Source organism: Nerophis ophidion, linkage group LG10 (genome assembly GCF_033978795.1).
Source record: "Nerophis ophidion isolate RoL-2023_Sa linkage group LG10, RoL_Noph_v1.0, whole genome shotgun sequence".
Taxonomy (NCBI): domain Eukaryota; kingdom Metazoa; phylum Chordata; class Actinopteri; order Syngnathiformes; family Syngnathidae; genus Nerophis; species Nerophis ophidion.
Window position 1 is genome coordinate 62731413 of NC_084620.1, and position 11841 is coordinate 62743253.

General features: G+C 42.9%; 1 protein-coding gene across 2 annotated transcripts in view; it reads left to right on the plus strand.

Annotated features, from left to right (window-relative positions):
• Positions 1-11841, plus strand: part of ptpro (protein tyrosine phosphatase receptor type O) — a 66832-nt gene that overhangs the window by 20190 nt on the left and 34801 nt on the right. For both annotated transcript variants that reach the window (XM_061914421.1, XM_061914422.1), the window contains exons 2-4: positions 11070-11331; positions 11401-11556; positions 11624-11776. In XM_061914421.1, coding sequence (XP_061770405.1) covers positions 11070-11331; positions 11401-11556; positions 11624-11776 — 571 coding nt within the window. The remainder of the gene's footprint in view (positions 1-11069; positions 11332-11400; positions 11557-11623; positions 11777-11841) is intronic.

Below are 11841 nucleotides of genomic sequence, written 5' to 3' on the forward strand. Positions count from 1 at the left end.
TGTATTGTCTCAAATATATACCGCTTTCTAAAATACACCGGTATTAACAAAAGACCGATTACACCGCCCAGCCCTACAACAAACATTAAAAAAAATACTATAATCACTTTTTAATACATGTAATTAATTACTAGGGAAAGTAACTATTGCGTTACTTTAAAAAAAATTAAATAATGTCATATGCAGTTGAGAGACGTTTATGAGAACAGCGTGTGCATGCCTGTGGCTACCTTTTAAAAGGCAGTGACTGTTGCCAAGCGACGCGCATTTGTTAACTTTAGCAATTGTTTGTCGACTCTGACGGCCGTTCTGTTGAAGCTTTTCACCAGCTTGTGTTTCCTCTGGTTAATAATAAGAAGCCGCCGCCCACCCCCATCAGCCACACGTCGGATGTGCGTGAAGGTGAATGTGGCGCTGTCGGCAGTGCGCGGTACACCCTTCCCGCCTTCTGGATCCTTCCTACAGTGCCTGCGGGGCACCATGGCGGCAGTGCGCCGCACCGACCTCTAACGGCCGTGACAAAGGCACTTTAAAACATACCGGTATGGCGGTATTGTCTCAAATATATACCACTTTCTAAAGTATACCAATATCAACGAAACACGGGTATACCGCTCAGCCCTACAACAAACATGTATTTTTATAACCCTACTGAAATTAGATTTTCTTATTTAAACAGGGATAGCAGGTCCATTCTATTTGTCATACTTGATCATTTCGCGATATTGCCGTATTTTTGCTGAAAGGATTTAGTAGAGAACATCGGCGATAAAGTTCGCAACTTTTGGTCGCTAATAAAAAAGCCTTGCCTGTACTGGAAGTAGAAGCCGATGTGCGCGTGACGTCACCGGTGTGAGGGCTCCTCACATCCTCACATTGATTGCAATCATGGACACCAGCAGCGCGAGCGATTCTGACTGAGAAAGCGACAATTTCACCATTAATTGGAGCGAGGATGAAAGATTCGTGGATGAGGATAGTAAGAGTGAAGGACTAGAAAGAAAAAAAAAAGACGAGGGCAGTGGGAGCGATTCAGATGTTATTAGACACATTTACTAGGATAATTCTGGAAACCCCCTTATCTGCTTCAATCAATCAATGTTTACTTATATAGCCCTAAATCACTAGTGTCTCAAAGGGCTGCACAAACCACAACACGAACCACTACGACATCCTCGATAGGCCCACATAAGAGCAAGGAAAGCTCACACCCTTATTGTGTTACTTGTGTTTTAGTGAGATTATAAAGTCATACCTGAAAGTCGGAGGGGTGTGGTGACCGCCAGTGTCTCTGAGTAAAAAAGTTAAAAGTTAAAGTACCAATGATTGTCACACACATACTAGATGTGGTGAAATTATTCCCTGCATTTGACCCATCACCCTTGATCACCCCCTGGGAGGTGGGGGAGCAGCGGGCAGCAGCGGTGCCACGCCCGGTAATCATTTATGGTGATTTAACCCCCAATTCCAACCCTTAATGCTGAGTGCCAAGCAGGGAGGTAATGGGTCCCATTTTTATAGTCGTTGGTATGACTCGGCCGGGATTTGAACTCATGACCTACCGATCTCTAGGCTACTAAGCCACTGAGTAGGTAAAGCCATGGAGGAGCCAAGAAAGTCGCAGCTGCCTCTTTGACAGCTGCAGGAAGAACGACACAAGCTCCGCTCATGTTTACGGTAAGAGCCAACTTATTACCACAATTTTCTCACCGAAACCTGCCGGTTGACATGTGGTAGAGAAACATGTTCGCTTGACCGCTCTGTTCCATAGCTCCAGACAGCTCCAGACTTGAGAAACTGATCAGGCGGGCCGGTTCTACAATGGGAATGAAACTGGACTCACTGGTGACGGTGGCAGAGAAGAGGACTGTTGACAAACTAGTGAGCATCCTGGATGATGCCAGTCACCCTCTGCATAGTGTTATCAGTAGCCAGAGGAGCCTGTTCAGTGTTAGACTGCTTCATCCCAAGTGCAGGACTAATAGACTCAAAAACTCTTTTGTCCCACACGCCATTAGACTGTACAACTCCTCTCTGGGACGGGGGGCAGGGAGTATTAGGATGACAGGGGATGCAAAACATTAACAGTGCAATACGTTTTCATAACATGGTCACTACTGCCTACTTTGTCTTGTTATAGTCTTATTTTACTGTTATATTGTTATTCCCATTGTTTTTATTCTTTTTGTAATATTTCTCTATTTTGTTTCCATTTAGACCCCCGTTATTTACTTTTTACTTTTATTTAAATTGATCTCAACTCTGTACACTGCTGCTGGAATTTTAATTTTCCTGAAGGAACTCTCCTGAAGGAATCAATAAAGTACTATCTATCTATCTATATTAAAGCTTCACAACAAACAAAGAAACACCGGCGGTGTTTGTGTTGCTACAGCCGGCCGAAATACACAGTTTTCCACCAAATGCATTCTTCTTTGTAGTCTCCATTATTAATTGAACAAATTGCAAACGATTCAGCAACACAGATGTCCAGAATACTGTGTAAATATGTGATTAAATCGGACGACTTTTGGCCGTGAGTGGTGCTGGGATAAAAAGTCCGCTACAACCAATAACGTCACAAACACGCGTCAACATAAGCGTCGTCATTCCGCGACGTTTTCAACAGGTTACCTCGCGGGAAATTTTCAATTGCAATTTACTAAACTAAACCGGCCGTATTGGCATGTGTTGCAATGTTAATATTTCATCATTGATATATAAACTATCAGACTGCGTGGTGGGTAGTCGTGGGTTTCAGTAGGCCTTTAAAGGCAAAAGATTGTGCACGGGCATCCACTGTTTCTAGCAAATATTGAAAAAAGTTAGTCCCCGTGAATGCGTGGGTTCCCTCCGGGTACTCCGGCTTCCTCCCACTTCCAAAGACATGCACCTGGGGATAGGTTGATTGGCAACACTAAATGGGCCCTAGTGTGTGAATGTGAGTGTGAATGTTGTCTATCTGTGTTGGCCCTGAGATGAGGTGGCGACTTGTCCAGGGTGTACCCCGCCTTCCACCCGATTGTAGCTGAGATAGGCGCCAGCGCCCCCCGCGACCCCGAAAGGGAATAAGCGGTAGGAAATGGATGGATGGATGGATAGTTCTCTGTCTTTAAAGTGACAGCGTAATGATCCAGTGTAAAACTCACTTTGAGGTCTTTCAACTTTTGCTTTCAGAGAAGGACAGGTTTGTACCAGTCTGAAATATGCTGTTTCTAAGAAAAGTTAACTAATAATTTAACTTTTAGTAATGTAAATACCTCACCAACTGACATTCGGATTTGATGGTTTGAAATATATTTTCTGGGTGATGGTTTATGAGGTTGAGCAGGAGTCGGGAACCTTTTTGGCTGAGAGAGCCATGAAAGCCACATATTTTAAAATGTATTTCCGTGAGAGCCATATAATATTTTTTAACACTGAATACAACTAAATGCATGCATTAACGAAGATGCAGTAGAAAATGGATGGATGGATTTTTAAGTAAGACCAACATTTTTAGAGTATAATAAGTTTCTTATTCGTCTTAATGTGTACTATGGCTATGAGTTGTTGTTTTGTTCCCTTGGCCTCAGTCTGCACCCCCACTCCAGGGCCCAGGCTAAGACCGATTTTTTTAAATTTTATTTTAATCTTCTATTCCCCCCCCCCCTGTTTACCTGTATGTCATCTTTTTTGTAAGGGGCGCTGGATCCTGTTCTGTCTCCCTGTAATGTTTGTCTGATCTTGAATGGGATTGTGCTGAAAATTGTAATTTTCCTGAAGGAACTCTCCTGACGGAATAAATAAAGTACTATCTATCTATTGTTATTTTGAAGCTAACCGTCCATCCATCCATTTGTACCGTTAGTCCCGTACCCGGAGGGAACCCGCACAGTCACAGGGAGAACATGCAAACTCCACACAGAAAGATCTCGACCTTTGTATTGTGAGGCACACGCACTAACCCCTGTTCTACTGTGCTGTCCATAGTAGTGTGTGTGTGTGTGTGTGAAATGTTATTATTGAAATATTGATGGAGTGCAGGTCTTGCTGTGAATTCAGTTATTGAGATGCTCTGCAAATATAATTAATAAAACCCTTTCAAGACCGATGTTTAGGAATTTCGTTGACTAAATCTAATTTAATTTAGATGACTAACCCAATACTAAAACACATTTTGGTTAAAAGACTAACTGAAACTAATTTCAAAAACCTGTCAAAATTAACATTGGTGAACATTTTTTTATACTCAATATTTTTCTCTTTAAAGAGACACTGAATTGTAAGGTTTTTTTTTTTTTTATAAATATTGCTATAATTTTGGTTAAAAGACTAACTGAAACTAATTTCAAAAACCTGTCAAAATTAACATTGGTGAACATTTTTTTACACTCAATATTTTTCTCTTTAAAGACACTGAATTGTAAGTTTTTTTTTTATAATATTTGCTTGAAACTGTGGATGTCTCTGCACAATTATTTGCACTTAAAAATGTATGTTTGTAGTAATAAATATGATTATAATATTTTAACATAATGTTTGTGTTCAGCTACAATAATAAATAAAATACTTTTTACCATTAATGCGAATTCTTAAACGGGTGCGGTAGAAAACGAGTGGATGGATTAAAAATACATGAGAATGTTTTATATTTCGAACGTTATTTTTAACACTATGATTACCAGCGGAATTATTCATTACTTATCGTGTTAAGCAATGGCAGCTAAGATTTATCTGAGAGCCAGATGCAGTCATCAAAAGAGCCACATCTGGCTCTAGAGCCATAGGTTCCCTACCCCTGAGGTGGAGCGTACTCCAAACTGCTGCCTGCCGCCCGAGTACAGCTGGATAGGCCCTATTCCCCCCAAAAGTACCCTTTAAAAAAAAAAAAAATCATTTTAGAATAAAAAATACTGTCATTGTCAAGAATTCTCCACAAATGTTATAATTTCTGCAGGGCATTTATTTTAGAGTTATTTTGAGAATAACGTCCCCAGTCTGCTCAGCTGCTTTTTTTCACCACATTTGCGCCGCATAAAACATTGTGTCTCTACTATGTCGTTTCCTAGGGAATAATGTTTAAAAAACAACTTATATGCAGCTGTTTAATGGCATATACTATTCATGTTTAACAAACTTTTACTGCAAATCAATATCGAGTCCAAATATTTGTTATTGGCCCTGAAAAAAACATATCACTCCATCTCTGCTTTGAACACAATATAAAGAACTATACTGTACTATGTAGTATAAAGAGTGTGATGAATAAATTTCATACCAGGGGTGTCAAACTCATTTTAGCTCAGGGGCCACATGGAGGAAAATATATTCCCAAGTGGGCTTGACTGGTAAAATCATGGCATGATAACTTAAAAAGAAAGACTTCAGATTGTTTTCCTTGTTTAAAAATAAAGCAAACACATTCTGAAAATGTAAAAAAAGGTAATGTTTTTTTTTACACTTACATGTTGTAGTTAATAGTAGTCTTTTTTCATTAGTCGTATTTATACTTTCTGAATAAATTTATGTGATAAGGTTCATCAGTCAGATAGGTGGAATTGAGTCTGGCAGAGCTTTAAAATGCTCCCCTTATTTTTTTATTTATTAGAAGATGAAATTAATTCATCCATCCATCCATCATCTTCCGCTTATCCGAGGTCGGGTCGCGGGGGCAGCAGCCTAAGCAGGGAAGCCCAGACTTCCCTATCTCTAGCCACTTCGTCTAGTTCTTCCCGGGGGATCCCGAGGCGTTCCCAGGCCAGCCGGGAGACATAGTCTTCCCAACGTGTCCTGGGTCTTCCCCGTGGCCTCCTACCAGCTGGACGTGCCCTAAACACCTCCCTAGGGAGGCGTTCGGGTGGCATCCTGACCAGATGCCCGAACCACCTCATCTGGCTCCTCTCGATGTGGAGGAGCAGCGGCTTTACTTTGAACTCCTCCCGGATGGCAGAGCTTCTCACCCTATCTCTAAGGGAGAGCCCCGCCACACGGCGGAGGAAACTAATTTCGGCCGCTTGTACCCGTGATCTTATCCTTTCGGTCATGACCCAAACCTCCCCAACCCGGAGATGGCATTCCACCCTTTTCCGGGCGAGAACCATGGACCCGGACTTGGAGGTGCTGATTCTCATTCCGGTCGCTTCACACTCGGCTGCGAACCGATTCAGTGAGAGCTGAAGATCCCGGTCAGATGAAGCCATCAGGACCACATCATCTGCAAAAAGCAGAGACCTAATCCCGTGGCCACCAAACCGGATCCCCTCAACGCCTTGGCTGCGCCTAGAAATTCTGTCCATAAAAATTATGAACAGAATCGGTGACAAAGGACAGCCTTGGCGGAGTCCAACCCTCACTGGAAATGTGTCCGACTTACTGCCGGCAATGCGGACCAAGCTCTGGCACTGATCATACAGGAAGCGGACCGCCACAATAAGACAGTCCGGTACCCCATACTCTCTGAGCACTCCCCACAGGACTTCCCGAGGGACACGGTCGAATGCCTTCTCCAAGTCCACAAAGCACATGTAGACTGGTTGGGCAAACTCCCATGCACCCCCAAAACCCCGCCGAGAGTACAGAGCTGGTCCACAGTTCCACGACCATAATATTATCAAAATCAAATTACAGGATGTATATAATGTTACATGTTATAACGTTTTATTTCAGCATATTTATGTGCGTCAAGAAAATGTGGGCCCATTACGAACAACATATTTGACAATCAGGGCATGAACTTTACAATCCACACTTTACATACTATCGCTAAAAAGCAGCGTGAGGACGTAGTGTCCAAACACAAAAGTGTTGCCTCGATCTTAAAGGCCTACTGAAACCCACTACCGACCACGCAGTCTGATAGTTTATATATCAATGATGAAATATTAACATTGCAACACATGCCAATACGGCCGGTTTAGTTTACTAAATTACAATTTTAAATTTCCCGTGGAGTTTCTTGTTGAAAACGTCGCGGAGGGGACATATTAGCGCAGCACCATTTGCGGCTAAAAGTTGTCTCTTTTCGCCGCATAATTACACAGTATTCTGGACATCTGTGTTGCTGAATCTTTTGCAATTTGTTCAATTAATAATGGAGAAGTCTAAGTAGAAAGATGGAGGTGGGAAGCTTTTAGCCTTTAGCCACACAAACAAACGGTGTTTCCTTGTTTAAAATTCCCAGAGGTGAAGCTTTACTATGGATCAGAGCGGTCAAGGGAACATGGTTCCCGACTACTTGTCAACCGGCAGGTTTCGGTGAGAAAATTGTGGTAAAAAGTCGCCTCTTACCCGAGATCTGCTGAGCTCGCGCCGTCCATGCAGCTGCCGTGACTTCCCTCAGACACTGGCGTCAACACACCCGTGGACACACCCCTCCGACTATCAGGTACTATTTAACCCACTAAAACACTAGCAACACAGGAGAAAGTTAAGGGATTTCCCAGAATTATCCTAGTAAATGTGTCTGAAAACATCTGCAATCGCCTTTTTTTTAACATTATTTTTTAATTTTCCTAGTCCTTCGCTATGTATATCCTCAGCCACAAATCTTTCATCCTCGCTCAAATTAATGGTGAAATTGTCGTTTTCTCGGTCCGAATAGCTCTTGCTGTTGGAGGATCCCATTATAAACACCGGTGACGTCATTGTCTGCTACTTCCGGTACAGGCAAGGCTTTTTTATTAGCGACCAAAAGTTGCGAACTTCATCATTAATGTTCTCTACTAAATCCTTTCAGCAAAAATATGGCAATATCGCGAAATGTTCAAGTATGACACATAGAATGGACCTGCTATCCCCGTTTAAATAAGAAAATCTCATTTAAGTAGGCCTTTAACACGACATAGCGTGCCCTCGCAGCAGGGGATACAGATTAATTGCATTGGCGACATCCACTGGACACATTTAGAACAACAGGTCCTTTCATTCAAAAATTTCAGCTCATTTGTATAATTGGCACACTCATCTCGCGGGCCGGATAAAAACCTGTTCGGTGGCCGTGCCGTATGCTTGACACCCCATTACTACACTGCTCTTCCTACGCAGCCACCCTGCTTCCAAAAAGACACACTGTCACCACCCTTGTGGTGCACTCATAGTTTGAAATCAAACAACTCTTTAAAGGCCTACTGAAATGAGATTTTCCTATTCAAATGGGGATAGCAGGTCCATTCTATGTGTCATACTTGATCATTTCGCGATATTGCCATATTTTGGCTGAAAGGATTTAGTAGAGAACATCCACGATAAAATTTGCAACTTTTGGTCGCTAATAAAGAAGCTCTGCCTGTACCGAAAGTAGCCGACGATGTGCTCGTGACATCACCGGTTGTAGGGCTCCTCACATCCTCACGTTTATAATGTGAGCCTCCAGCAGCAAGAGCAATTCGGACCGAGAAAGCCACAATTTCCCCATTAATTTGAGCGAGGATGAAAGATTTGTGGATGAGGATATTTAGAGTGAAAGACTAGAAAAAAAAAGGCAATTGCAGTTGGGAGCGATTTAGATGTTTTTAGACACATTTACTAGGATAAATCTGGGGAATCCCTTATCTGCCTATTGTGTTGCTAGTGTTTTAGTGAGTTAATTAGTACCTGATAGTCGGAGGGGTGTGGCCACGGGTGTGTTGACGCCAGTCTCTCTGAGGGAAGTCACAAAGCTGCAGCAGGACAGAAGCTCTGCTGATCTCCGGTAAGAGGCGACTTATTACCACAATTTTCTCACCGAAAACTGCCGGTTGACATGTAGCCGGCAACCATGTTCGCTTGACCACTCTGATCCATAGTAAAGCTTCACCTCCGGGAATTTTAAACAAGGAAACACCATGTGTTTGTGTGGCTAAAGGCTAAAAGCTTCCCAAACTCCATCTTTCTACTTTGACGTCTCCATTATTAATTGAACAAAATGTAAAAGATTCAGCAACACAGATGTCCAAAATACTGTGTAATTATGCATGATGAAAAGAGACGACTTTTAGCCGTAAGTGGTGCTGGGCTAATATGTCCCCTCCAACCAATAATGTCACAAACACGAGTCATTATTCCGCGTCATCATTCCGCAACGTTTTAAACAGGAAACTCCCCGGGAAATTTAAAATTGTATTATGTAAACTAAAAAGGCCATATTGGCATGTGTTGCAATGTTAATATTTCATCATTGATATATAAACTATCAGACTGCGTGGTCAGTAGTAGTGGGTTTCAGTAGCCCTTTTAACCTCATCGGTTAATCTTCGTTTCCCGGGTGAGACGGAGGCAGTGTCGACAACTCTATGGATACATCGTTAATGTTTCAAACCACACGTCGCTTGAGCACTGCTTTCTTTGGACTGAAATTGTGCTAGCAAAATGTTGTAAAAAGGCTATAAACACTTAAAAACCACACAAAGTTGCACTGTAGCTAACAGCAGCACTCCTCTGAGTGAACAAGCACCACAGATCGATCAACCTGCCCACAATGGGCGTGCTGCCAGGCACAAAATGGCTGCCCTCCAGGCACACAATGGCTGGATGAAACATTCATACACCAAAGCATAGTTTAATCTAAAATTTCCTTCAATGAGCGGCTCGTAAATCGAGGTTCAACTATGTTCATTTTGCACCTAAAAGATACATTTTTGAACAATTTCTTTCTTGTGAACTCGTTATAGTAAAAAAAACGTGTCAAATTAAATTCAGGTTTTATTAGGAAAACTATAAAAATTGTTTCACATGATTAAAAAAAGTGTGAAAAGATTTGTAATGCTCCAAATAAAATGTAGCTTAGAGGCCTACTGAATTGAGATTTTCTTATTTAAACGGGGATAGCAGGTCCATTCTATGTGTCATACTTGATCATTTCGCGATATTGCCATATTTTTGCTGAAAGGATTTAGTAGAGAACATCCACGATAAAGTTCACAACTTTTGTTTGCTAACAGAAAAACCCTGCCTGTACCTAGAGTCGCAGACGATGACGTCACATGTTGATGGCTCCTCACATCCTCACATTGTTTTTAATGGGAGCCTCCAACAAAAAGTGCTATTCGGACCGAGAAAACGACAATTTCCCCGTTAATTTGAGCGAGGATGAAAGATTCGTGTTTGAGGATATTGATAGCGACGGACTAGAAAAAAACCCCAAAAAACGCGATTGCATTGGGACGGATTCAGATGTTTTTAGACACATTTACTAGGATGATTCTGGGAAATCCCTTATCTTTCTATTGTGTTGCTAGCGTTTTAGTGAGTTTAACAGTACCTGATAGTCGGAGGTGTGTCCACGGGTGTGTTCGACGCGCAGTGTCTCAGGGAAGTCGACGGCAGCTTTATGGGCGGCACAAGCTCAGCATATCTATGGGTAAGAAGCGAACTTTTACCACAATTTTCTCACCAAAACCTGCTGGTTGACATTCGGTTGGGATCCATGTTCGCTGTGATCCATAGTAAAGTTTCACCTCCGTGAATTTTAAACAAGGAATCACCGTGTGTTTGTGTGGCTAAAGGCTAAAGCTTCCCAACTCCATCTTTCTACTTCAAGTCCTCCAATATTAATTGAACAAATTGTAAAAGATTCAGCAACACAGATCTCCAAAATACTGTGTAATTATGCGATTAAAGCAGACGACTTTTAGCTGTGTGTGTGCGCAGCGCCTATATTTCCCAATAGCCAGTGAAGTCAAGCGTACACATCATTACGCGACGTTTTCAAGAAAAAACTCCCGGGAAATTTAAAATTGCAATTTAGTAAACTAAAAAGGCCGTATTGGCATGTGTTGCAATGTTAATATTTCATCATTGATATATAAACTATCAGACTGCGTGGTCGGTAGTAGTGGGTTTCAGTAGGCCTTTAGGGCCCCAGTTTAGCCAGGGACGGACCTGCTTCCCACCCTCAATAGTCACCATCTTGGCTATGCAACAGAAGGAGAGGGGCTAACTTAAAATGTTGTTGACAGAGGGGCAAGAAGGTAAAACTATTGCGATCATTATTGAACAATAATGGATTTGGGACGTACACGCTACAACTTTCAAAACTCAGGAACAAAGTACATAGTGTACGTATTGAAGTGTACTGAGGGGTATTGTATTGTTTGATCTGTTTGTTCCAGGTGATTCCCGCCTTCCAGGTGAGTCTGAGTGACGAAGGTCTGATTGCGGCGACGCTGGAGACTTCAGACCTTCAAGAGAACGTCACGGCGTACGCGGTTCAGGTCTCTGGTGAGCCGCGGCCCAACGTGCTGCAGTTTGTGGGTCCGGGCGAGCCGTTGCTGTTCAACACCTCCTTTCACGGCCTGTGCTACAACGTGGCTCTGCTGGTCAGACAGGGGGCGCAGTGGTCCCGACCCGTCGACAGCGTGTCCGTCCTGACCAGTAAGCCGAGTCAGCGCTAAAACATCCGATAACACTTTACCTGTGACCTGAATTGTCCTCTGCCCTCAGAGCCGCTCCCGGTCAGCAGTGTTCAGATATCGGACTACAGGGATTCCCCAGAGACGGGCGTGGTCTTTGACATGGACACTCCAGCCGGGAACGTCTTTAGCAGAGTCAACATCAGCTACAGCGAGGGAGGAGAGATGCACTCCATGCTCTACAAAGGTGATTATCTTCCATTCTGACCATCTGTTCATCAGGAAACCAGCAAACAATTCTTCGCCACACTCAGATTTCTACAATGGGAAAACCGTCTTCAAGCACTGGTTGCCGGGCGTGTGTTACCGCAACATCACCTTCCAGCTAATCTCGGAGGCCAGCGCCTATCAGAGTATTCTGAGGACCCAGAGTGACGTCACACAGACGCCTCTGCACCACAGGACGGGTACGACGACCTCCTAAAATGCAGCATGGAAGACGTCAATGTTTGCAAGTCAACTTCCTGTTCTT